At 38.5% G+C, this 24,882-nt stretch overlaps 3 protein-coding genes across 3 annotated transcripts; all 3 read right to left on the bottom strand.

The window, feature by feature from the left end:
* Positions 1-2,945: 2,945 nt before the first annotated feature.
* Positions 2,946-5,115, bottom strand: LOC143452991 (uncharacterized). The gene is made up of 5 exons (XM_076954144.1): positions 5,091-5,115; positions 4,503-4,615; positions 3,717-3,850; positions 3,437-3,537; positions 2,946-3,292 (listed from the first exon to the last, which is right to left on the bottom strand). Exons 1-5 carry the CDS (start codon positions 5,113-5,115, stop codon positions 3,054-3,056), a joined length of 612 nt encoding a protein of 203 aa, XP_076810259.1. The 3' UTR covers positions 2,946-3,053.
* Positions 5,116-6,161: 1,046 nt separating this feature from the next.
* On the bottom strand, positions 6,162-11,396 carry LOC143452524 (uncharacterized). Its single transcript, XM_076953529.1, has 7 exons — positions 10,971-11,396; positions 10,630-10,710; positions 9,749-9,887; positions 9,455-9,628; positions 6,838-7,007; positions 6,567-6,591; positions 6,162-6,414 (listed from the first exon to the last, which is right to left on the bottom strand). The coding sequence occupies exons 1-7, from the start codon at positions 11,292-11,294 to the stop codon at positions 6,359-6,361; spliced, it is 969 nt and encodes a 322-aa protein (XP_076809644.1). The 5' UTR covers positions 11,295-11,396; the 3' UTR covers positions 6,162-6,358.
* Positions 11,397-15,399: 4,003 nt separating this feature from the next.
* On the bottom strand, positions 15,400-16,502 carry LOC143452990 (uncharacterized). The gene is made up of 3 exons (XM_076954143.1): positions 16,407-16,502; positions 16,005-16,205; positions 15,400-15,894 (listed from the first exon to the last, which is right to left on the bottom strand). The coding sequence occupies exons 1-3, from the start codon at positions 16,500-16,502 to the stop codon at positions 15,400-15,402; spliced, it is 792 nt and encodes a 263-aa protein (XP_076810258.1).
* Positions 16,503-24,882: the final 8,380 nt, after the last annotated feature.

Here is a 24,882-nt window from a genome sequence, read left to right as displayed (position 1 = left end):
TTGTCTAAATGTAATTATTCCAAGAAACTTCAATATAATCAGTAAATACAGCTGTCATTCCTATCAATCGTTGTTGAATTCAATTTGAATAAGTTCAGTGTTACGCTAGACAACTTGATTGTCGTCGGTTAGAATGTTTATTAGCTCTTCTTGTTCCCCGTTCCCCACAGACAAAACGGCTGAATCAATGAAGATGAAATTTCTACCCAGAGGTGAAGTAGCTCTTCTGGCAGTTCGAACAGACCCCTTGTTGCATTACCTCGGGAAAGCCAGCGCACTTCCGTGTAGTCGAGAAGACAAGTGTGGTTGGAGCTAAAATCTTCGCAAAGTCGCTTGAACAACCGGATATTTAGGGCGAACGATTTAACGAAGTTCACCAGATGGATAACTTGTTTCAAGCATAGTAACATATTCTGAGGTAGCACCTTCACACGAAGGGCAAATCTGTGTATGAAATAATGGACGATGGTTGCATTTGGTAACACAGTTTTGTCCTATAAATTTGTGCTAATAAGGGGATATGAAAATATAGAGATCGAATGCAGTGTAGAATTTGTGTTTTCGGAAATCTGCTTTGCGAAGCATTGCATTGCGTGCCGATGACATCCTGTTTTCTGTCTTAATTCGTAACATAAATATCGTGCCTGCCTATCCTGCGTGCATTAGTATTCACAGTTGTTCAATGCATGAAATCTATTAAGATCAATGCTGTAACATGGACGTCTTTATGCTGTACTAATGATTTGTGAAAATGTAATCGTTCATAGAAGCTTCAATATAATTAATATATACAGTTGTCATTCCTGTGTAATCATTGTTGAATTCAATTTGAAGAAGTTCAGTGCTATTATAGACAACTTTATTGTCATCTTCACAAGACAATAAGCCGTCAAGGTGAACAATTATATCCGTGGGTGAGAAAAGCAGACAACGACCTCATAAGACTCATATATTAACACGCGCAATAAGCATTTCAACAAGTACTTTTTGTAGTGGAGTGGGTCAACCTCTCAAGTTCAGGAGTCTTATACCTAGGCTTACCATATTTCTGTGATTGAAAAGCTGGACGCTTCAGAACAACGAGCCCTATCAGACAAATGTGGTTCATATTTTACTAGAAGTATGAGACTATTTTGGATTCCTATCGTTAGGGACAACTGAAGTAGTAAGACAACAAGAAAAACTAAAATAATGAATTTTACTAGGAAACAAAACAATGTTCAAGCATTTGTAAATTTACATAATCGTCCAATCATACTTTTCTGTAGACAATACTTTCTTCAAAAAGTTTTTATTCGACTTTATTTTCTCATAAAAATCACAGCAGAAAAAGTCAGTTTTAATTTTGCAGGTGATAAGGGCTTTCACATTCAAATGGTTTTTGCAGAAGAAAATGCAAACAAGTACCGGAACCGTACGAAATAAGTTCTTTCAATAACCTAACTGCAAAAAGATCATCTTCTCCTCCTAGCCTACTATTACTGAACAGTGAACAAGCCAATGCGCTAACAATCAACTCACCACTGGACCAATTACCCGCTAGAATGATGTAACAATTACTTTCACATTTAACACAACGAAACAAGAACACGCATCGAGTATTGCTTTTCAGCAAATTGGCTAAACAAACCAATCACATCATGCTAATATTCGTGTAGTGTAGGGCAATGCTGGCTCAGTAAATGCCAAAGCGGGACTTTTAGTTGACTGACCGAAACGCCGGGACAAAGCCTTTAAAAGCGGGACTGTCCCGGCTAAAACGGGACGTATGGTAAGCCTACTTATACCCACCATTCCGTTACAAGTCTGGCGCTTCGACATCGGTGGGAAATACGCTTTTTATTTATCGAGGAATCTATGAAAAATTAAATTTGAGGCTGAGAAAAGTCTGGTGACCTCCGACTACAAGTTTCGAAGGTATGTCTTATCATCTACAACCTATGCAACACTCATTGGGTCCAGCTGACGGACATCTCGAAAAAGCGTGGTTTTCGGTCATATCGACCTAGACGGCAGTGACGAAGAATTAATCATCTAGAATTCTAGACAAAAAGCCGACCTCGGATGCGAGGATGACCAAGAAACAGCGCACGCTGAACCAACCATTCACGAGACGTTGCAAGCCAGTGAAGAAACTTGCGCGGTATTTGGACACTCCGTAATATATTATCACCCGCAATAAACATTTCAACAAGTACTTATTGTGGTGGAGTGGGTCAACCTCTCAAGTTCAGGTGCCATATACTCACTTTCGATTACAAACTCTTTCATCAAGAAAGCGAAAACAGCGTCACTCATGCAAAGTTTTATTGAAGAGACGGTATATCTAGGGTTCTAGGTCGATTCAACCTACGGACGATTCAACCTAGGACGATTCAACCCACGGACGATTCAACCCAGGAACATTCAACCTAGGACGATTCAACCCACGGACGATTCAACTCCCGGACGATTCAACCTACGGACTATTCAACCCGCGGACGATTAAACCCACGGACAATTCAACTCAGGACGATTCAACCCATTTACAAAAACGTCTACGCAGTTCGTTATCAGGCACGGATGCCGCTTTTACCACTATACCAATACACATCTTGTGTTGAAATAAAAACAACTTTATGTACCGTGTTGTAACTAGTAGGCCTGCTTAGCGAAAAATAAATAAAGCCTACACGTCGATTAAAAGTTAAACCTTAGAAACAACTGTTTGTTGATGGAAATGAAGATTTCCCACAAAAACGTTTGAATCGGGAGATCGAACATTTTGAGAGTAGTATAAGTCGCTTGTCTCCAGTCAATTTATTATTTTGAAAATAAACGAATAACCTTTCCTATAGCAGAGAGAGGGATTCTGTGTGCTATAATTCTGCTTATTTGTTGTGGTTAGTTTGAAGTTTATACCTGAAGAAAATACGGTACGATTGCAATGGTACCATAACCGATAACCACGACGTACAGGCCTATTCAGGATGGCCTAACTCTAGAGTCTAGACTCTAGTCTAGACTGTCCAATATTAAGCTTACACTTGGCTACAAAGTGACTTGGTGATAACCTAAGCCATAAGTACGTGAAAGGTCCGTGGTTTGAATCGTCCGCGGGTTAAATCGTCCGCGGGTTGAATCGTCCACGGGTTGAATCGTCCTAGGTTGAATCGTCCGGGGGTTGAATCGTCCGTGGGTTGAATCGTCCGTGGGTTGAATCGCCCTAGGTTGAATGGTCCGGGGTTGAATGGTCCTGGGTTGAATCGTCCGTGATGCGTTGAATCGTCCGTGGGTTGAATCGTCCGATCACCTGATTGGAGAGGTCTGGTATGAATGATGTTATAGGCCTACTACTGTTGTTAAAGTAACATATTATATATTATACTATAAAATAAATTACATAATGAACTTTGCGCAATTTCAAATTAATGTTTTAATTAAACATAAGGTTTACCGTTTATGCAGGTGCATTCGTATCCGAACGTTTCATGATAACATAGTCCTCCATTTTGGCACGGAGTAGCATCGCATGGGTCAAAATCGTATTGGAAAAACCTGCAAGTGAAAGGTATTTGACAGAGTTTATCGTCTACATCTGACATTTCAATGGTTTAAACCTTTTAACTCGCCAATCTGCATTCCTTTATGTTTTCAAACAATATCGTGACCGATTTTTAACAAAGATTAGTGTCGGTGCACTAGTTGAAAATAAAAAAGTTATAGAAAATACAAACATGCCGTTGTGGTAGGGATCGCAGAGGCAATCAAATGACCCCTCGGTGTTGTTACAAGTTCCACCGTTCTGACAGATTTCGACCCGGTAGGAACATTCGTTGATATCATTCTGGCAGTAGGTGCCATTGAAGCCCTTTTAAAAACAAATCGCTTCAGTTTGACTGGAAATTTATCTGATAACAGCCCACTACTTTATACGTCACGATTTTGAAGGTTTTAAATAGTTTTACAAAGGCCATGTTGTGGCGTTTGCTTATCGTTAGATTTACCGATTTGATAAAGATTAAATATGAAGTAAAAATACGAAAAAATTATATGACGTAGGGAGAAAAGTAGACCGCAAATAATAAGCGTAAAAGTCTTAAAGTCTTAAAAGTTAAAGTTTTATCAGCATCGTCATCACTACACCTCGGTAACACGGAATAGTCATGGCCGTAAGGTCACTCAGAAGAATTTTTTGAGAATGTATGTTTAGCATGAGGTAGGCGAAAACTTTTGCTTGTACAAAGCTTCAAGCGGAAACAATGGAGTGATTGTTTTCAAGCGATATAGCTTGTAAGGTAATTAATCAAGGCAGTCTGTTCTAGCTTGTACATTTATCTTTTTCATCGCTTCCCCGCTACGCTACTTCAGAAAACTTTACAAAGAACAAAAGGCTTCGACGGTAAAAATGTTTCGTTTCTAAAAACTCCTGTTTCTAGAAACCCAGTTTTATGCAAAAGGTGTGTCGCGACATCAACACGTATACATCTCTGTACTGCTACGGTAAACAAAATTTATCCTACCTGCGCGCAGTTGCAAAAGAATCCATTGGGCACAGGAATGCAAATTCCATCGTTAATGCAAGGACCGCTACTGCAGTAATTTATCTCGTTTTCACAAGAAGTACCATTGTAGCCTGGTATAAATTAACCAAATGGAAAATGAAACATGTCCATCTAGCAAAAACTAAAAACTGACAAAAGTAAATTTACAGAACCCATTCACAATGTTTCTTTGAAATCTTGAAATAAAAGTTGCTGCGCTTCAACAGAACTAAGCTTTAGTTAAAAAACGGTTCATGGTGTTGTAACGACAAAAGTTGTTTAGATTTTCGATTCACCTGCAAATGCACAAAGTAGAGTTTTCGTGAGATAAACATCGGGCTTTGTTCTGGCATGGATTATGCTGACAAGCCAGTTTTGCTAACTCCGGATCGTTGTCATTTTTCACCTTCTCTAAAACATTACAATAACCGCAGCCTTGGCTATTTCAAAACTAAGCTGCAGCATTCAAAAATTTTTTGGTATAAGGCAATACAAAGTGGTTGGTTTAAAACTTTAAATGTAGTAAAACAACTAAAGAACACAATCAAGCTTTCGTTTTTAAAAAACCTTGTTTGTCAGTAGTTTTTCCCATAACCTTACTGGTGCTCTATTCATTTCTCATTCTAACTAATCATGAAGCAGTTTGCTGTCTGGTTGGTATCTAATTGGTATCTTTGCTATGTATGAGTGTAGCGAGATAGTAGCAGATTCAATATATTCGCTTTTCACCATGTTTGCACATTACGCAAAGGAACAAACGTATTTAGCCCGGGTGCTGCATTGATGTGTAACTCGAGTTTTAATGAAATGCTATCCAACAAATTCATTTTCTGAGCAATAAGTGTTAGCATTTCGAAAAGATAACTATCGCAGAGAAGGTTTCAGTGATCATGATTTTGCGGGCACTGGATTAGATTTTAATCTGTTTTATATGAAGTTTACCTTGTATACTGTAATGACATACGAAATTATTGTAAATCTTATTAACAAATAAAGTTTGTGTCGTTCAAGATGGTACTCTTGTACTGAAGTAACCCTACATAGTTTCAATCATGACACACCGTTGCTTGTACCATCAGTCATACAGTCATACACCTGTTTGTTAAATTTAAACGAGAAAAGTGTCGACCGCCTGTAGTTTGTACCCGCCTGTACTCTTTCTTTATTCAGGTCAAAAGTAACCCGCTTAATCGCGCTCCCAAGGTGTACCATTTGATATATCACCCGTTAACGTAAACACCATTTCTACGGAGACCGAATTAATCCGGTAAATGCCAATGTAACATTTTAAAGTGTTAGAGCGCAAAAGTAATCGTGATTTCAGTTACTTATCGGCAAATGCTTTGTGTAGGTGGATGTGTGTTAGCTAGATCAATAATAATTTCATGCAACATAATATTACTGCGTGTAATCAATCCAGGCCTTTCATGTTATAGTATTGCTTCTGATGCAAACAGCCTTGCCTCTCTATTTTCGACGTTTCTGTCGTCAATTCTTGGTATATTTTTTATTGATATAAAGTGAAATTGGTATCTTTACTTTATTCTTTTCGGTACTGTTGATAAATATATTCGCCTACCACTGTCAAGAAACAGAAAATAAATTTACGTATACAACACAGTAATTTCACTTCAAGGTTTTATTATAGTGTCATTCGCCGTAAATAGGTACAATATATGCAGTTAGTTGTTGCGTGTGCTTTACTGGCAGATTTGTAAATTTATCACAATTTGCAAATGGTCAAACAAGTTAGACATTTACGTAACACACCGTTTTCACAATTTTTTCCATGATAACCAGACAAACAATGACAGCTGTAATCACCAACTAAATCTTCACAACGTGCCATAGGTGTCGAGATGCATGAGTTTGACTTGGAATTTATTAGTGTCTGCAAAATGTCAAATTTAAGTGTATCCACTAAGTATAGACCTGTAACTTTTCAATAACAAGCAAATCTGAATCCACGCCTTTGAACGCGTTAAGCAAAGAAAAAATTTGGCGGATGATTAATTAAAGCTATGCGATTATTCAATATCTTACCTGTGTAACGTCTCCAATATGCTTGCTGTAACAAAAAGTACGTCAATGAGTGCTTCAAATTCGCACAAATACAAAGATTTAAGCTGGTAACATGGGTCATAAGGTAAAATAAGATTTACTGAACACACAGCTGCTTCGTGAAACCTATGACAGTTGGACATGAATTACTGCTGCTTCATGATCTTTTCTTATATTTACTGCTTTCTCATTTTTCATGAAATAACCCCGTCACAAAAAACATCGGTTATCGGGCATGCAATGTTTTACTCACAGTGAGAGCATCGTTTTCGAAAGCCTCCCTCGCCTCTTCGTAGGAGCATATTTCCTCTTCGCACTCTTGCTCAATATTGCCCGGGAAGAGCTCTTCGTGACGCAGCCAGGAGTAAGCTCTTTTGCTTTTTAGTTTGATAAATTCTGCAGCCTCCTCCTGAACAAGGAATACTGGAAACGAAAAATATAATATGTATGAAGCATCAGGCCAGAGTTTGAATCCAAAGCATCTTAAGTCATCAATTTTAATCGTTATTTCTTCTTCCTATACATGGAGTTGGACGCTGTGTCATGTTTATGCAATAATATAGAAGTGTATAACTATACGCAATATTCTACGTAGTTACGTGATGATTATGGAAACGAACAATGTCGACGCTATTAGAAAACACGGTAACTTGTAAGTAAGTTGGCTGATAAGCAACTTGCAACCTCATAAAACTATAATGCCAGATTTATTGGAATTCCTGTCACACCACTGAGTAATTAAAACACCCAACAAAGATAGCAATCTACGTCAGCGAGCCCGATATCTTTGCGTGCTCGCTGCTAAACAACCTGGCCATAGCGGAGGTAATTTTTAGTTCACAAGCAACTTTCAAAGATTTTAATCAGTACAGTATAGCCGTACTCTTACAGATCATTTATGAATAGAGTACTTGACTGTGTGATACAAAGCCATGTTATATACTGTAGCATGGGTTTCTCGACAGCTAATAACGATAAATAAACTAAGGGAAAACCTAAAACAGACAACTTTAGGGTGTGCTTGATAAAGGGCATAATATGCTTGTAATTTTGAGTAGCGGACACAAAATTTTCCGGAATTGCAGCGTTATTTTTAATATCATTGTTTGTCACCAGTCTTCAGACCCTAAGCCTATTGTAGTGGGTGCCGAATCGCCCCGTGAAAGCATTAATCCTAACGACAAGTTTAATTGTCAAGTTCCCTTCAAAATCTCTGGTGCTAAAAAGCTGAAAGCGTATCTCCTGGTGATCTTTACGGCGTCTTATTACGTAAATAAGAGATTAAAATGTCACTTTGATTTTACCATGACAAAAGATGAGACTGCATGTCGCCTAAATAGCGTTGGCATAATTTGGAATTACGAGGGTCCACAACAAGGCCCAAAACTCTTTTCGAAAAAAATTGTAACAAACGAGTTACGAATTACGAGTGTCTACAATATACGTGTCAAGCTCCTGGCAATGTTAATTCATACATTGAACTATTTCTGGCCCGCGAGATCATTGTATAGTATAACTTACTTTTTTCAAGCAAGAAACCAGATTATAACAAATCGCACAATACAGCAGCACAGCAGTTACCCCATCATATGATAGAATAAATCGATATATTCTAACGCTTGTAATCTGGGCTGCTTTTTTCTTTATTGTTTGTTAATTCTTAAATGTTTTTGCAAGGAAATGAATGAAACATAATGATGTAAGAGAAGAATGATTAAAAATAGCCCAGTCAAACACATCAAAAAATTGGTGTTGTTTCGCTGCCTGTTGCAATACATGCACTCGTGTCAGGAAACGTTCAATCAAGTTTTATCCTTACGGCCCGCAGCGTTAAATAAGCTTCGAGTTTTGGCCTCTGTAGCAATTGAGTTTGACACCTCTGGTCTACAACAAGGCCCAAAATTCTTCTCGAACAAAATTGTAACCAACAGGTCTCTGGTACGAAAAGAGTTCGTCTGTTTATGGTTAACATAAATGTAATAATATTTGTAAAGAAAGAAAGAACGATCGAAAAGTTCCTTTGCTTTCGCTTTTAGATTATTTACGAAAACAACAGCCAGGATTACGGAGCGGTCAATTTAAAAAGCGGCAGCAAAACTTGTTTATCTACGGAACAAAAAGAAAATGTTGTGCTCACCTTTCCTAAACGCACATTGCTTTCGAACGGGAGAAACTAACAGCGACAACACGATTGTTACTTATGACAAAAGTTTTTTTCCGAAACAATCGGCATCAAAACTGAATGATGGCCGTTGTAGTGAGTATATAAGACATGGTATAGCTATGCAGATATACGGTTTATCTGGTTACAAATCAAATATTTTGGTGACTGTACCGTTATTTATTTATGCTCGAAGCAGGCTTAAACCGTTAACAATTGAATAAGTTGTTGCTGTTAAGCAAAGCAGTCAATCAGTATTAATTGAAAACAACAATTCACTTTAATTCGAATGTAGGTTATTCCGAAACAGCTTATCAGCTTTATGTTGCTTATGTGAGGATGTTTTTCGACGTATTAATTTCATTTGCAATTTTACGACAGTTAAAACAAATGTAAGAACGCTTTATTCAATTTACTGCCAAAATATAATCATTGTGCAAGTCATAAAACTAACTCTCAAGGGAACACAAGGTCTTGTCAGCGATGCTCACGCCGATATTATTTGGCAGGCTTCAAACAATTCAAATATATTTAATACCGGTAATTTTAAAATTTAATTCGCAATTAAGAACCAACCTTTTTAAAAATACATTTCATAAAAATCACTTAGTTCTTAAATACTATACAGTATCATGTGCTGGTCTGTAATTCTGTCAAGCAAAAGCATACAAAGAGTGTACAAACAGACATTGAGTTTAGGCAAGTGTACCGTTTTTATCACAGTTTGGCCCTGTCCATGTCCCTTTGCATTCCAAGTCACCAGTAAAGGGATTGCATTGATGTTGCCTTGATGGGGGTAAACAGGTGACCGCACATCGGGGTCCGTATTGATTAGGGGCGCAGGAAAGGGTAAGAGTGGCAAAGAGTCGACACCCTTTCATACCTTTCAAAATTCAGAACATTTAAAATCCGGCAAAAGTGATCTTTGCAAGAACATGTAGGGTTATGAGAACTGAATATCCTATAAACAAAATATTTCAGTGTTTAATGCAAAAACGCCCACCTCCATTAGACACCAGTTCCACTCTGTGTAACGCACCATCATTTGGAAACATTAAAGGTAAAACTGCCCAATAATCAACCTCATTGACTTTAAAGTCTTCAAATTGCAAAGTAGTAATTGCCACCAACTGAGTGTCACGCTAAAAATGGAAAAACACAGTTGAATTGCTATCAGTGAATATATAACGAGGTTATTGGAATCAATTGTTGTTTATTCATAATTTTGCCTTTATCGTTTACACTCAAAACGAACATTTGAAGTCAAAATTTGTCTTATTTTATATACTGTATTTGGGCTGGATCCTATATGTTTTGTATCTAATACAAAGGGTTGTAAAAGCTGTTTCTTATACACATTTAAAACTTAACCTCCAGCTAAAATTTTGACCTATAAATGCTAACATTAAACATTGCATCGCTTGCCAAGACGGTTAAAATTTCTTTGAAATTGTCTAAATCAAGATATCAATCATTTTATAGTCATATTTTATTTCATAGAAAACAGTTAACGAAAAATACGAAAAGTAATAATTATAGCAACTATTTACTAAAGTGACTTAGCGTGGGCTGTGATTACAACAGTATCTTAATTAAATAAAATATAACACAAACCAAAATACTTTATCTTTATCGCAGTCATAAGGTCTATTAAGTAATTGTTGCTTTGGAGAAAAAGACCTGCTATTGGCTGTTACGATTAACGACTGCATCAACAAGAACATTCGCATAATAGTCGAATAATTTATTCCTAATGCGCATGCATGATAATTTTTATTGTCATTGAAAACTGCATCACCGTGAAAAGATGCAACATGAATAGGGAAAAGCGTATTCGTGTACTTTTGCTGTATTTTCATTAGATAAGATTTATCAGGAACTTACGTTATCCGAGCGTAACGGAAAATGCAGTACTTCGAATAGTTGTGGCGTCATTTCCTGCACATTTTGACTGCTTTGGACAACCTTGAAGAAACAATCACGACAAAATGACAATTAATCAAGCGGCAACGGACTTTAGTTGCTAAAACACGATGCTTTAAAAGTTCATGAAGGGTTGATTTATTTATGTGTTTATTTTCGAAGTACAAGTTTTTTTACCTGTGTAACAATTCATAAAAAAGGTTCTAAACTGTTATATGCCATTTTATTAAAATCAACTAAACCAGGAATTTATACAAAATCTTTGCGTTGTTTACCAAAATTGAAATAAGTGGTTTGCTTACTTGATTGCTTTTAACATTAGCCGATAGGCAATCATGATGATCCAGAGCTGTTTTTTCAACAGAATCTGCCGCGGTTAAGCACAATATTATTTGCGGCACAGTGCCTAACGTGACATTACTTGGATCGAAAGCAAGCAATTTGTCACTTGGGACACGGGAATTGTCTCCTGGAAGCAGTAGTTCGATGGACACCTCGAGATATCCGTGAAATTCGAAGTCGTTGCTTGCATCCTGTAATCTCGCCGAGAGATTAGCGGTGGCCAGCATTGTTTGCACCACCACGAGTAGTACGCAGGTTATTGTACGTGGCAACATCAAGGCCATGATAATTACAATTTCAAGATGTTTGTCGATTAATTGGTGGCTTTTCTTCAAAATATGCTAGCAGTATACAGAAGAAGTTTTCTCTAAAACATTACAATAACCTAAGCTGCAACATTCAAAACATTCTTCGTATATGATTATATTATTAAAATTAAAATTTATATTATATATTATATTAAAATTTAAATTATATTTAAAGTATATTAAAATTTCTTGGTATAAGGCAACACAAAGTGATTGATTTAAATATAGTGAGACAACTAAATAACACAATCAAGCTTTCGTTTTTAAAAAGCCCTGTTTATCTGTAGTTTGTCCCATAACCTTACTGGTGCTCTATTCATTTCTTATTCTAATTAATCATTTGAATAATCAACAGTTTCTAACCAACCTTTGTAGCGTCATGTCATCAATCAAATAGTTGCTCTATCATGAATTACATTCACGGGTGCAAAACTGGTAACAAGTTAACTATAGTACACCCGAAACACGTACAGCATAGTCTTAACAGTGTTACTAATGCTAAGCGCGAGATACCAGTTAATGCAAAAGTTGCCTTTTTCTCGAACTTTTGCATATACTCGAATAGTCCGACATTTACAAATGGTTTCTGCCCATAGCAGGTCATCTAAAATTGGAAGTTACTGGCGACTGAAAAATACTGCACTCAATTTGAAAACGTACTTTTTGCTGGTTACATATATAATTTCTTCTTTATGTAAGTATTCTTATAAAAATATATTTACCGATATTGAATGAGTAACCAGAGAACCGGTAACCGCAGCTTACGCCGATATTGCACAAATAAAGGAAGTCTTGTTTTCGCTGTGCTGTGCACCACCTCTACCTGTGATGCTTTGCGGCAAGCCGCAGAAACGCAGTTATTATTTTGCCCGGATACGGCTTAAGGTTTAAAATAATGTTTGTAATTACGCGTGCAGCTGACTGATAGCCCTTCCATCAGGGTGCATGTGATGGACATCTCTCCACTCCCTCATGTGAAACTGACCACCCGGAAGAGCAAAGCCATGAAGTCGCAGGTGCTGACCAGTTCACTTTTCAAGAAAATTTTACTTTCAAAGAGCAAAGCTCCTTCCTCAAGCAAACCTATCCATAAAAGGAACAAGAAGCAATTGCAATTTTCCGGAAGCTATGAATGTCTGATTTGCAGCGAATTGTATACACATCCACCGAAAGAAGACTGGATCCAGTGTTCTTTGTGCAAAAAGTGGTGTCATGAAAACTGCTCTGCTTATCCTGGACATGGCAATTTTGTGTGTGACTTTTGCGCAAAAAAGTAGGCTATCATTCTGCCTCATTGTTGGTTAATGTTATTCGCCTATGTGTGCTGCATATAGAGACAAATCGTTTTTTGATATGATAAGATATTGTCAGTGCTGTATATATTCGTTATTACAATTGATTACTTGTTTATTGTTTGTACGCAATGCTTCAGTGGCAGGCATAAATTAGAGTCAGATAATATGAAATATTTCTGAGTATTAAGCACACAAACCATAGAAAATGGCTTCATTATCAGCATACTGTGCTTCAGTGGTGGTTATAGAATTCCAAACCTTACAAAACACCTGCATAGTTAATGCTCAAATCGAGTTTGGTAATAATGGGGCAGGACGGGATGGGTGTCCCGTCCTTCCCTAGGTGTGGGGCAAGATGGGACAATTTAATTTTATTTTAATTTTTTAATTACGGTTGCATGTGATTTTGGCCGAGTCTAATATTATGCTTGTTGGTAGTGATGCACCTAAGACCTAAGGTATATTATGGTGCCAAAGTTAGCAATATTGATAAAAGGGAATTCTTTAAAATATTGATTAAAGTTAAGTGTCCCGTCCTGTCCCACTTCCCCCTAATTGGGACGTAGAAGGCTCTTGTCATGTCATATGTAATCACAGACAACATTCGCAATTTCATAAATTTAGCAGTACCTATACTGTATATCACGTACGTATTTGTTACTGTAGGTATTAACAGCTTGATAGGTGACAGCCTATAGCCAAACCACGGTAACCAGTACGGTTCCGGTTTGACCGAACTCCGGCCTATGCGGTCCAAAGAGCACTGTAGCTTCACGGACGCAAATGATTGGGATACCGGACTTTTTATGTCCAAAAAAATCGTAATTTATTCCGTTACGATGCTTCACGTTGCTCTTTTCTTCACATGATGCATAATTAGACATAAACTAAACTCTTGTGACCTACGTTTCAGACTTCAGTTGACTACCGTGCAAGGAAAGCAACTTGACAAATCTATGAGATAACAAAATCCTTGATCTACGTAACGACGAAGGCCAAAAACTGAGACTTCTTTGATACTTCTTCAATTTTCTTTTGCCGGTACGTTACCTAACTACGATTTATTTTCAAAGATATTTTACCAAAATGTTTAGTTAATAGTGTTCTTTGATATAACATCAACTTGTTTTTTGACTTGTCGCTCACCATTAAGGTTGCCTGTGTTGGTGACAACTGAGCCCAGGTATAGTTGAAGTACGCAACAAATTCCATATAGCGTCATTGCCGAGTTCGATATGAGGTGGCTCATATCCTTCATCGCCTTCCGCCTGATAGAGTCTTAAGCCATCCTTCAACTGTGCCACAATGGTATTACAGTATGTGGACTATGGGCCTTTAGTTTTCTTATCGGACGAAATTTATGAACTACGTTTTACTTTTTCCTACAAATTATAAGATGTCATTTCTTATCATTATCAGGATCGGTGCTTGCGCCAATTCTTTAGTCCTCGGCAGATTCCTGAAACTAACTTCAGCAATGTCCCCGCCAGGATAAAGATATTATAGACTGATTCTCCAGGCACAAACAGCATGCGGGCTTTGGCATGCATGCCGGAAAATTTAATTTAAAATTACTTTCTCGTTTTTCTACAGTAAATTATACTTCCCTATTGCGTTTATCTTCATCATCTTGTTTAAAAAAACTCTTAAAACTTTTCCCTGCATCTCAGATTGAAAATTGCTTCTCTATCATACCACTGACTTATGCAGCCGATACTGTATCAAATGTTCTTCGGGCATTTTAAATGCTTTGTTTTTGTCATTTTTGTGAGTGAACAGCGGGGGTGTATCACGTGCTATTTTGCCCAATATGTAAATCCATCGCTGATAAATAATACGAAAATGACAACGTTTGCTTCATTTTTAAAACGTTATTATTACTATACTGATCAACTTTAACTCCAGTGCATGTTAGTCTTGTGAAAATGTGATCTTCAGGTTCGATCATCCGAGGAAAAGTTAATTTAACCTACTGATTTGTCTAGTCTCTGCGGTCAGGTTTGTCTAAGGCTGCGTTGAACCGTCAAGTGTGTTGAGACAGTGCCTCGACTGTGCACTCCCAATATACTTATACATAGCTGGTTAGCTTCAATGGCAAAGCAGGAGAGCCAAATATACGCTTCACCAGTCACGCCCCTGCTTGACTGGGTACTACGCGGTGCACATAGTCTTTCCACAACAAGTCTTATGCAGAAGACTTCTCGTGGTCACAAATGACAGCTGGACACCGTGAGGCTCCTGGCGGGAAGAAAAATTTCTTAAGAGGCCTGGCCCCCTGATGTTTAAAGTCCTAGGGGTGTGTGGACACGCCCTGGCATCTACAAACCAGACCCCCAGTTATGGCATATAACAGTTCCACTGTTTATAGACAATGCAAAAATTGCTTCTTACAACAATTGCAAGATGTTCCCTAGAGTTATCGTCATCATTATGTATCTTGTTCGATGTCTAGATCTACAGATACTACGTCCATCCAATAGAAAGGGGTACTCTGCAGGCGTTTCCAGCCTTCTTTTTTCCAGTTAAACTCAAAGACGGCAGGTGTGGAGTGTTCTGAGGGAAGCCGAACTTGTACTTTACAACACATTTCGTTGGAGGCAAAAGTGTTCTTTGCTGTGTATGTTAATTTGTCTACTTGACATTTTTAGGAAAATTTACATCGTTTATTTGTTACCGACCTTTTTCTAGTGCTGGTTCGAAGAGACCTACAGTTATCTATAGGATTGTATTTCAAAACAGTAAAAAATATGCATGTCTACACTGCAGTAAAGGCATCGGTAGAATGTTCACTCGTTCGACAACGGGCAAGGCGTAATCGCATCAACATCTTCTGGGCAACTGGCTTGACTATAGGAAAGCATCCCTGTATGATGGTCTTCTCTGCTTAGCTTTAGCTTGTTAAAATGTACTCTTAACGTCCGTTCATGATTGCGAAGGAGATAATTTACGGGTGGAAAAGTCTCAACAACTTCGTAGGGGCCTGAATAAGGGAGGTGAAACTTTCCCTTTTCATCTTTTGATATGACAGTGTTTTGCAGCATGACCTTGTCTCCTACTTGAAACTCCGCTTTTCTCGATACCGACTTGTCGTAACGTGCTTTCATGGATTGCCGACGTTGGTCGAGTCTTGTTTTCACGACTTCGTGGACAAGCCGCATACGGTCTTGTAAATCGAACATTGCCGACGATGATGGATGACTTGAAGGCTGTCCAGTCATCAAATCTGCTGGTAACCTTAATTCTCGTCCTGTCAGAAGGAAATGTGGAGAAACACCTGTCGACTGGAGTTATAGGTCGCACAAATTGAGGAGAGTGATTTATGCCAGGATAGTGGATCGCGCTGGACATAATTCTGCATGATGAAAAGGATTGTTCTGTTGTCTCTTTCAACCGCTCCGTTCCCAGAAGGGTGGTATGCTGTGGTTCTTGATTTCTTGCAGCCGGGAAGATCAATAAGTTCTTTAAACAACTGGCTCTCAAAATTTCCTCCTCGGTCGCTGTGAATACGCTCCGGAACACCATGAATCGTCATCCAGTTATGATAGAGAACAAATGCCGTTCCTTGGACTGTCTGTGATGCCATTGACCAAGCCTGCAAGTATTTAGTGTACATATCATGCAGTGGCTACCAGTATGCAACGGTTTCCTGAATGTGTCACAGGAAATCCTCCCAGGACGTCAATCTCTGTTCTTTGCATCGTCTCCGACTCATCGGAAGGTAACAAGCGCGGTCTTGGTATTCTAGAATGAGCTTTACGTAAATCACAGAGTATACAACTCTCACAATACTCACAGACATCCGTTTTCCAGCGGGGCCAGTAAGATCGTTTTGAAACTCTTTCAGCTGTTCTATCAACACCAATGTGTCCTCCTCCATGTGATGCGTCATGTAGCTCTTTCAGGACTCACGGACGCATTTCTTTAGGAACCAGTAACTGAAGGCGCTTTTCTACCAATGTGTCTTCCAGACTGTGGTACAAGCACTGGTGTATTAAAAAAAACTCTCCAAACAAAGACCAGTAATGTCGAACCTCACTGCTAAATTTCTTAATTTTCTTAAAAGAGGGTTTTGTGCCGGCTCTAATCCAACCTAGTACTACGAAAAGATGTTCGTCGGACTTTTGAGCTTGTGAAATTTGATCAGGAGTCCAACCAAAACCCTCACGAAGATCAATACTTAAAACACTTTCCGTCGAGGTCTTACCGGTTATAAAATTTTCTTCAACTTCAAACGGATAACGGATAATTGTCAAGATTCAATCTGACGCTATTAGAATCACTTCTTTTGCTGCTCTGTGGCCTTCTGTTAAGTGTGTCTGCATTGGAGTGCTTTGATCCAGAGCGATGAATTAATTTAAAACCAAAATCAGCCAATATTTCAAACCAGCGCGCACTTTGACCGTATGTCTCTTTTGCTGTCCACAGCCACCGTAACGAAGCGTGGACCGTGCTAAGAAGAAGAGGTGTGCCAAGATAACAACGAAATTTCTGCACCCCATAAACAATTGCCAGGAGTTCCTTCCTCGTGGTGGAATAATTTCTTTCTGCTTTCGTTGGAGACCTAGTGGCGTATCAAACTGGGTGCTCTTCACCATCTACAATCTGTGACAAAACACAGCCAAGCGAAGAATTTGAAGCAACTGTATCGAGGATGAACTGCTGTGTAAAGTCCGGGTATCTCAATACCGGGTTTGTTACGAGTGCGTCTTTCAACAAGTTGAATGAGTGTAAACATTTACCATTCCAGCAAAACTGTTTTTGAGACTTCATCAAATCGTACAGTGGCGCTGAAATTTCGGAAAAATCTATGACAAACTTGCGATAGTATGATGCGAGTCCCAAAAACTGCCTTACATCCTTAATCGACGAGGGCGCAGGCAAATTTGAAACCGCAGAGATTTTCTCCGGATCGCAGGATACACCAGATTTTGAAACCACGTGACCCAAGAATCTAACTTTTTCTTTGAACAGATTGCATTTAGACGGTTTAAGTTTGAGGCCACCTGCAACTAATCGGGAAAGTACGTCGTCCAAGTTGTGCAGATGATCTTGAAAGGTGCATGTATAACCAAGATTTTCCTCAGCCAGGAATCTTCCCGCTCTAACGGCTAGTCACTTAGCCAGTTCCTGCTCACCTATTTTTACGAGCATTCTTTCAATAAAAACAAAGGTCTTTCTTGTATTAAAACCAAAAGTAGACTGACTCAACTCTTCTCCAACAAACCACAGCGCAATCAATTAATCATCATTAGCATGCGAGGATGGAAACTGCGGGCAGCGTAACATACCTCGGGGGGAGTTGCGGGGCGTAAAACGTATGTGTGTGTAGAAAACTTACTAACAAGAAAAGGAATCACAAGTGAAATATCGATGAGTTACTAATACTAAATAAAAACGCAGTCACACATTATAGCCACAACAATACGGGTGAAATACATCTTAATATAAATCTAAAAACACATCGTGGAATATACAACTAACTATACAACTAAAACGTATCAATGTGCGGTGCTACATAATAAAACAAGTGCGTAAAGATATTCTCGTGACACATGCATATGTGGCAAAATTATATTTCGCACCATTGTTTGTTTGTTTTTCGTGTGTTTTCCCACGCTTTTATTTTTGTTAGTTAATTATCAGTTAGCTTTTATTCTGTTTGTTATCACCATGATTTCTCTTGTCCATTGCTTTATTTCATGTTGTTTTCTTTGCCGCCTCAAGTGTTTCGATGTGGTCGAACGCGGAATCATTACGTGTCCTTTTTCGGTTGGTGTCCCGCATGGCCTTCAGGCGGGAGTGGTTGCCTTCCTAAAAAAATGTGGCCTTCGAGGTCAGTCTAGAGACGAGCGTTCAGGACGAGGACCTGTCGTTTTTGTCCCTCGGATTTGCTCTTGTCGCTTGTATTATATTTTATCGACTTATTTTGAACGTGTGTCCCGAACGTTAAGCCCCAAACGGAGGGGAGTGTTTTTAATCTCATATGAAAATACAATCGAACTACATTAAAAAACGTTCGTTGGCTTTGAGTGGGCCGTGAAAGCGGTAGAAAACGATCTGGCAAAAGAAAATCTGTAACACATATATGATGATGTCATCCAGGTACGCCAATGCACCATTCCATTCAACCCCATCGAGCACTATCCGCATCAAGTGCTGAAAAGTGGCAGGTGCGTTGGCTAGTCCAAAAGGCATAACATTAAAATTGAATAACCCTCGATGACACGTAAACGCTGTCTTTTCACGATCATCTTCACTCATCGGTATTTGCCAGTAACCAGATTTAAGGTCCAGTGTGGTGAAATATTTGCACTCCGAGAGTTGATCCAAACTGTCATCGATCCGTGGCAAAGGAAAACTGTGCTTCTCAGTGCAATCGTTGACAGCCCTGTAGTCAACGCAAAACCTCACATTGCCGTCCTTCTTTTTTACCAACACAACTGGGCTAGACCAAAGCGACTGTGAGTGACTAATAATGTTATCATTTAACATATCCTTTAGCAACTCATCTACCTTTCGTTTGTTTTCTCCTAACATTCCTTTCGGGTGTTTGGCGTATCGGTGCAGCGTCTCCCGTGTCAATACTGTGAGTAAGAATATTGGTTTTGCCAAGATCACGTTTAGAGAGTGAAAAAGCAGCTTGCCGTCTTCGAATCACTTCGATTACAGCTTCCCTCTCAACATCTGACAAATTAAGATCATTTAAAATTTAGATGCAGTTGTTCAATGAGAGACGACACGTCATCATCGGTTGTTGGCTCCTAAATCTCTTCCGATATACAACATAATGAGGAGGCATTAATGTACGAAACATTTTCTCCAACAATTGATATTTAATCTGCAACAATTGTCCCAGCCGGAATGCATTTGCTTTTATTCGTAAAATTGGCAAGTCTAACTGGCACCAAATTGTTTTTGGTTTCCGTTACGTAATTTGCGCCTGAAATTTCGTATTTGTCTATAGTAGGCATGCAGATCTCTGTATAAAAACGTCGTTAGACTTGGACTTCTTCGGGCGTTTAACATTACAGGGCAACACAACCTCAGTAAACGCCGGGATATGCAGTGACTCAATTAGGGCAATCGAGGAACTGTGCAAAATATCTGGTTCTCTCAGTAGCGGTAATGTTCCTCTACCTGCCTTGAGTGTCATCACATCATAGTCAACGATGCAACCATGGTCTTGAAGAAAATCCAAACCCAGAATACAAGACTCCGACAAGTTCTCCGCAACAAAAACGTTGCGAGTGGCCTCTATTCCGGCAACGGTGAAGTTTAGCTTTGCTTTTCCTGCCATCGCGATAACGGTTCCGCTTGCGCCAAGAAATCGAGCATTTGAAGGGCAGTCTTTTAAATCTTGAGCGGAACATTGTTGGAAAGCCAAATGTGATATGACGGTAATTGATGCACCATTTTCAACAAGCGCAAACAAGGGCTTACCATTTATGACGACGTTAACGTACCTATTTTGTTCTGCAGAGACGGTCTGTATCTTGTAAGTAACCAATTCTCGTTTTGGTTGTGGTGATGGATTCATTCATGGTGTGGTCATTCGTTGGCGTTTCCCTGGCGGTTGCGTTGAGGACAATATCGCCTGATGTGTCCTATTTCTCGGCATGTAAAACACGTGCGTGGTTCCCGGGGGCGAAAGGGATGATTGTGGTTAAGACGAGACCTCCGCCGTATCTCCGATAGTGATTCACGCAAGGTGTCAACTTCCTACCGCAGATCCTGGATCATTTGTTTCATTTCCTTGCAAGCTGATGGGACTTGCTTTATTGGCTGTATTTTGGAACCGTGTTGTTGCACATGCGCAGGTTCCATCATTAATAACTTTTTGACAGCATCTAGAAACTTTGGACACTGTACCTCCATGTTGCACGTGACCAGTCTTTCTGCTTCATGTTTGTTACGCAGTCCAGCTATCAAAACGTTATGCAAGACGTCATTCTTAGTACCTTCATCTTCCGGTTTCGGGTATGCAATTGCTCCCAAATTGACAAGGGCGTTGACGTAACTTCGATTCGTTTCACCTATAATGCTTGGGCTCTTTGTATAAGCTGTTGTTTGACCTTGTTACATCGAAGTGAACAACAAGCAACTTCCTCAGCTTTGGACTTTAGTTTTTCATAGTTCATGGTGCCCGCAACTCTGCACCGTTGCATTTCATTTCCAACTTAACCTCTTCCGGTAAACTGAGCATAAAAGCATATTTTCGAGCAGCTGCTGTTGCTTCCATACTGTCGTAGAAACTTTCAAACGTGGATAAAAACGAGCTAAAACTTTCTTCAAGTTCAAACTTCGGAGGAGGATAAAAAAAATTCATCGTAGATAAAACTTGGTCCAGATCACTTTCTTTATACAAGTTTTGAAACTGCAGGTCCTGTCATGTTCGCCAAATGTTACCGGCCTTTTTCTAGTGCTGGTTCGAAGAGATCGGCAGTTAACTATAGGGTTGTATTTCAAAACAGTAAAAACTAGGCACGTCTACACAGCAGTACAGGCATGGATAGAATGTTCACTTGTTCGACAACGGGCAAGGCGTAATCACATTTATCAGTGTTTCTGGCCGAAGGCAGAAATAACAAAGGCACATCAACGTAACATAATTAGGGACGGAAATTTTTTTTATATGCCATTATAATAATATGAAAAATTTATTTTCACTGCTGTGTTTCCGAAAACTGTTTTAGGATTTGGCTGTTATCTTGCACTTACATGGTTTCATTTCTTCCAGCAAATGGCGCTAGTGTAACGTATGCGCACTTACAGCAAGACTGTCTTTCAAACTGAGTTAGTAACTCACACAAATTATTAATGAAATCAAAATTTACCAATGTATATTTATCGGAGTTGCGACCAAGTCATCCAACTCGAGATGTAAGTCAAGTCGACTCCTTTGGCAAATAACACTATAGTCAATTGCATTAAATTAGCCAACAACCAAGGCAAATCGCTATCTGAACCCAAGCAATACGGAAAGCAAAATATCTTTTGTCAACAAGTAACTTTTGGTATTTTTACAAAGTTGCTTTGTTTTGCAGCGTCGTATTAATGCGGGTTCGTAGAAAAAAAGGTCACTTAAAAGTACGGTTTAATGTGTTTGGACGAAGCAAAGAAAATTTTTTTTACCCCCTTGCTGAAACCTGATGAACAAGACTGGCTCGACCCAGCCAAAGCAAGTCATTTGCGCAATTTCTTAGAAAGAGTCAAGCTTTTATGAAAAGTGACTGGAGTCATTACGACTATGGAATTTCTAGATTTGTATTTTCTGATGATCTGTGAACAGTAAAAATTTTTAAGGTATTATTTACCATACTGCGGAAACTTCGACGTGATCATTGCTATTTATTCCCTATATCTAGCCTATATTTTTTTTAAACTCGCAAACATGCATGGCCTGAATGATGTCAATGTCAGGTTGGTAATCTTTTGACAGGTAGGCCCTTTTCGATTACAAAAACTTTCATATCCAGAATTTTTATCTTGATCTGCTTTTCTCCTTTCTTGTCCCACGAATTCTTTTATCAAGAAAGCGAAAACAACGTCACTCATGCAAAGTTTTATTGAAGCGACAGTATCTAGTCCGTATTAAGAAGAGCTTTCAGTCGACAAACAATCGCCTAATCTGCATGGCATCAGGGGACTTTAACGCGATCTATTTAGTCTCAGGTGTTAATTAATCTTTATTCTTTCTCGTCTACTTATCCGACATCATCGAGATCCGAAGATAAGAACATTAGCTGGCCTTTGGGCAGCCGTTGTTGCTGCGTGGGGAATACCGCAATTAAAACGTTAATGCCCACAAGTCGGGAGAATCGTATCGCACATGACAATCGTGTGTTAAATAAAGCGTAATTACAAACAATATTTAAAATGTTAAGCCAAACCCAGGCAAAATAATAACTGCGGTTTTGCGGCTTGCCGCACAGCATCACAGGTATTGGTGGCGCACAGCACAGCGAAAACAACACTTCTTTTATTTGTGCAATACCGGCGTAAGCTGCGGTTACCGGTTCTCTGGTTACTCATTCAATATCTTTGAAATAAATATCTTTGTATAAGAATAATTACGTGAAGAAAAAATTATTCATGTAACCAGCTTTACCTGCAAGCACGTAAGTGAATAAGAAACCACCTTGCTGATAACCAATTTCACGTTTAGAATAAGTAAGCAGGAAACCAGTATGATTAACTTAATCACACCGGTTTGTATATAGGCCTACGTTGACGCAATTGTATCGACACGTATATTTTCTTTTTCTGGTAAACATTATTCAAACAAATTGAGCAGTTGGTGTGAAAAATATATTTAGAAATAAACAGGCATTTTGCATTAAACCTTATCCCAAAGACCCATTCACATCTTTCTTGCCAACATTTGAATGACATTTTTACTACAATTACAGCCCTCTACGTGTTGGCCGGATTTAACCAATTGTACGGCCAAAAACATGGCAAATTTTCAGCGGAGCCCTTAAAAAACCTTTCTTTTTTAAGTATTTACTTTAAGCTGTTTTTTAAAAATTAACAAACATCATTTCAACTATAATGTCTTATTTCAAAGCATTTCAAAACATCTTCCCACATCTTATATATAAGTATATAGCATAAATAAGTTTTCCATCAGAATTAAACATAAAATTTACTTGAGTGGGCCCTTCAAAGCACGAAGCCTGTAGCAACTCCTACCCTTGCCATTATGTTAATTGGGCCCTGTCTTCAATTAAATAGTAGACATTCTATTATAATTTCTTGTTATACAAGTGCCTTAAACATTTCCTCCTGTCATTGTCGAATGTTAAAAATTTTTTTTAAATAAACACATAAATATCGTTACAAATGTTATAGTTGCCATTTGACGAAAAGATGCTCGGACTTCTAATCTGTGATTGATTTATTTTCGTCTTGTCAAAATCTGTCAAATCAAAGCTCACGGGGAGTGCGCATGTGACATGGTTATTTGAATTACAACCTGAAAAACAAGAGCTATAATGAGATAGTAAACTCGAGTCCATCAAATTAAATTTTAGAATTGCTCATAGCAAAAACGTTTTCCCGTGGAACCAGCCACATACTTTGACGGTTATTTCAGCCGCTGAAAATCTTAGGTATATTTTAGGCCAACAACAGGTTAAAGTAAAATATTGATGCAATGAGGAATCCTATTTAACCGTGAGCGGGATCTGATTTTAAAGTCATAAACAACAGTTATTTGGTATTATTAAAACTTGACCAAATTAATAGTTTTGGTTATGTCGTCCGTGCTTGTGGTTATAGTATAGTTACAGTAGCTTGCTACTAATATATTGTTATTGTAAGAAAAACGAGTATTGAAAAATAGCGAAAATTTTTGAATAAACGATCGGAATGTAATCCACCATTGCGAGATCTAATTGTTCAGCGTTTTGTTTTTATCTTGTTTTGATTTTCTATAAGCCCAAAGGGTACAAAAGTTTTAGAATACTGCATGTTCAGACTGAGCTTATCGTCATTGGATGACGGGCCGGGTGTTAATCGATCAATAAGAAGATAAAAATCGATTTAATTGCCGCCTGTTGGTATGGCGAATCTAACTGGCTCATACGAAGGTTGTTTTCTATAATTGCATGAGACAAAATGAGGAGAAAATTCACTTGCAGGAAGTGGTTTTTGTTTTAGGTCAATATACCAAGAATTGTCGACAGAAACGTCGAAAATAGACGCAAGACTGTTAGCATCAGAAGCAGTACTATAGCATGAAAGGCCCGCATTGATTACACGAAGACCGTAGTAATATTATGTTGCATGAAAATATTATTGATCTAGCTAACACCCATCCACCTACGCAAAGCATTTGCCGATAAGTAACTGAAATCACGATTATTTTTCCGCTATAACACTTCGAAATGTTACATTGGCATTTGACGGATTAATTCGCTCTCCGCAGAAATTGTGTTTACGTTAACGGGTGATATATCAAATGGTACACCTTGGGAGCGCGATTAAGCGGGTTACTTTTGACCTGAACAAAGAAAGAGTACAGGCGGGTACAAACTACAGTCGGTCGACACTTTTCTCGTTTAAATTTAACAAACAGGTGTATAAGTGTATGACTGATGGTACAAGCAACGGTATGTCATGATTGAAACTATGTGGGGTTATTTCAGTACAAGAATGCCATCTTGAACGACACAAACTTTATTTGTTAATAGGATTTAAAATAATTTCGTATGTTATTACAGTATACAAGGTAAACTTCATATAAAACAAATTAACATCTAATCCAA

Source organism: Clavelina lepadiformis, chromosome 4, assembly GCF_947623445.1.
Source record: "Clavelina lepadiformis chromosome 4, kaClaLepa1.1, whole genome shotgun sequence".
In the NCBI taxonomy this organism is placed as follows: Eukaryota; Metazoa; Chordata; class Ascidiacea; order Aplousobranchia; family Clavelinidae; genus Clavelina; species Clavelina lepadiformis.
This window is presented reverse-complemented; position numbering and strand designations above follow the sequence as displayed.

What these genes read in the sequence shown, in the direction of transcription:
- LOC143452990 (XM_076954143.1), bottom strand. Translation starts at nt 16,502, where the DNA reads ATGACGCATCACATGGAGGAGGACACATTGGTGTTGATAGAACAGCTG. An exon ending in CCGCTGGAAAACGGATGTCT is followed by an intron (nt 16,206 to 16,406) that starts GTGAGTATTGTG and finishes AAATACTTGCAG; the next exon opens with GCTTGGTCAATGGCATCACA. An exon ending in ACCCTTCTGGGAACGGAGCG is followed by an intron (nt 15,895 to 16,004) that starts GTTGAAAGAGAC and finishes CTATAACTCCAG; the next exon opens with TCGACAGGTGTTTCTCCACA.
- LOC143452991 (XM_076954144.1), bottom strand. Translation starts at nt 5,115, where the DNA reads ATGGGAAAAACTACTGACAAACAAG. An exon ending in TCTTTTGCAACTGCGCGCAG is followed by an intron (nt 3,851 to 4,502) that starts GTAGGATAAATT and finishes TGTTTTTAAAAG; the next exon opens with GGCTTCAATGGCACCTACTG. An exon ending in GATCCCTACCACAACGGCAT is followed by an intron (nt 3,538 to 3,716) that starts GTTTGTATTTTC and finishes TTTCACTTGCAG; the next exon opens with GTTTTTCCAATACGATTTTG.
- LOC143452524 (XM_076953529.1), bottom strand. Translation starts at nt 11,294, where the DNA reads ATGGCCTTGATGTTGCCACGTACAATAACCTGCGTACTACTCGTGGTG. An exon ending in CTAATGTTAAAAGCAATCAA is followed by an intron (nt 10,711 to 10,970) that starts GTAAGCAAACCA and finishes TGTTTCTTCAAG; the next exon opens with GTTGTCCAAAGCAGTCAAAA. An exon ending in GGAACTGGTGTCTAATGGAG is followed by an intron (nt 9,629 to 9,748) that starts GTGGGCGTTTTT and finishes GAATTTTGAAAG; the next exon opens with GTATGAAAGGGTGTCGACTC.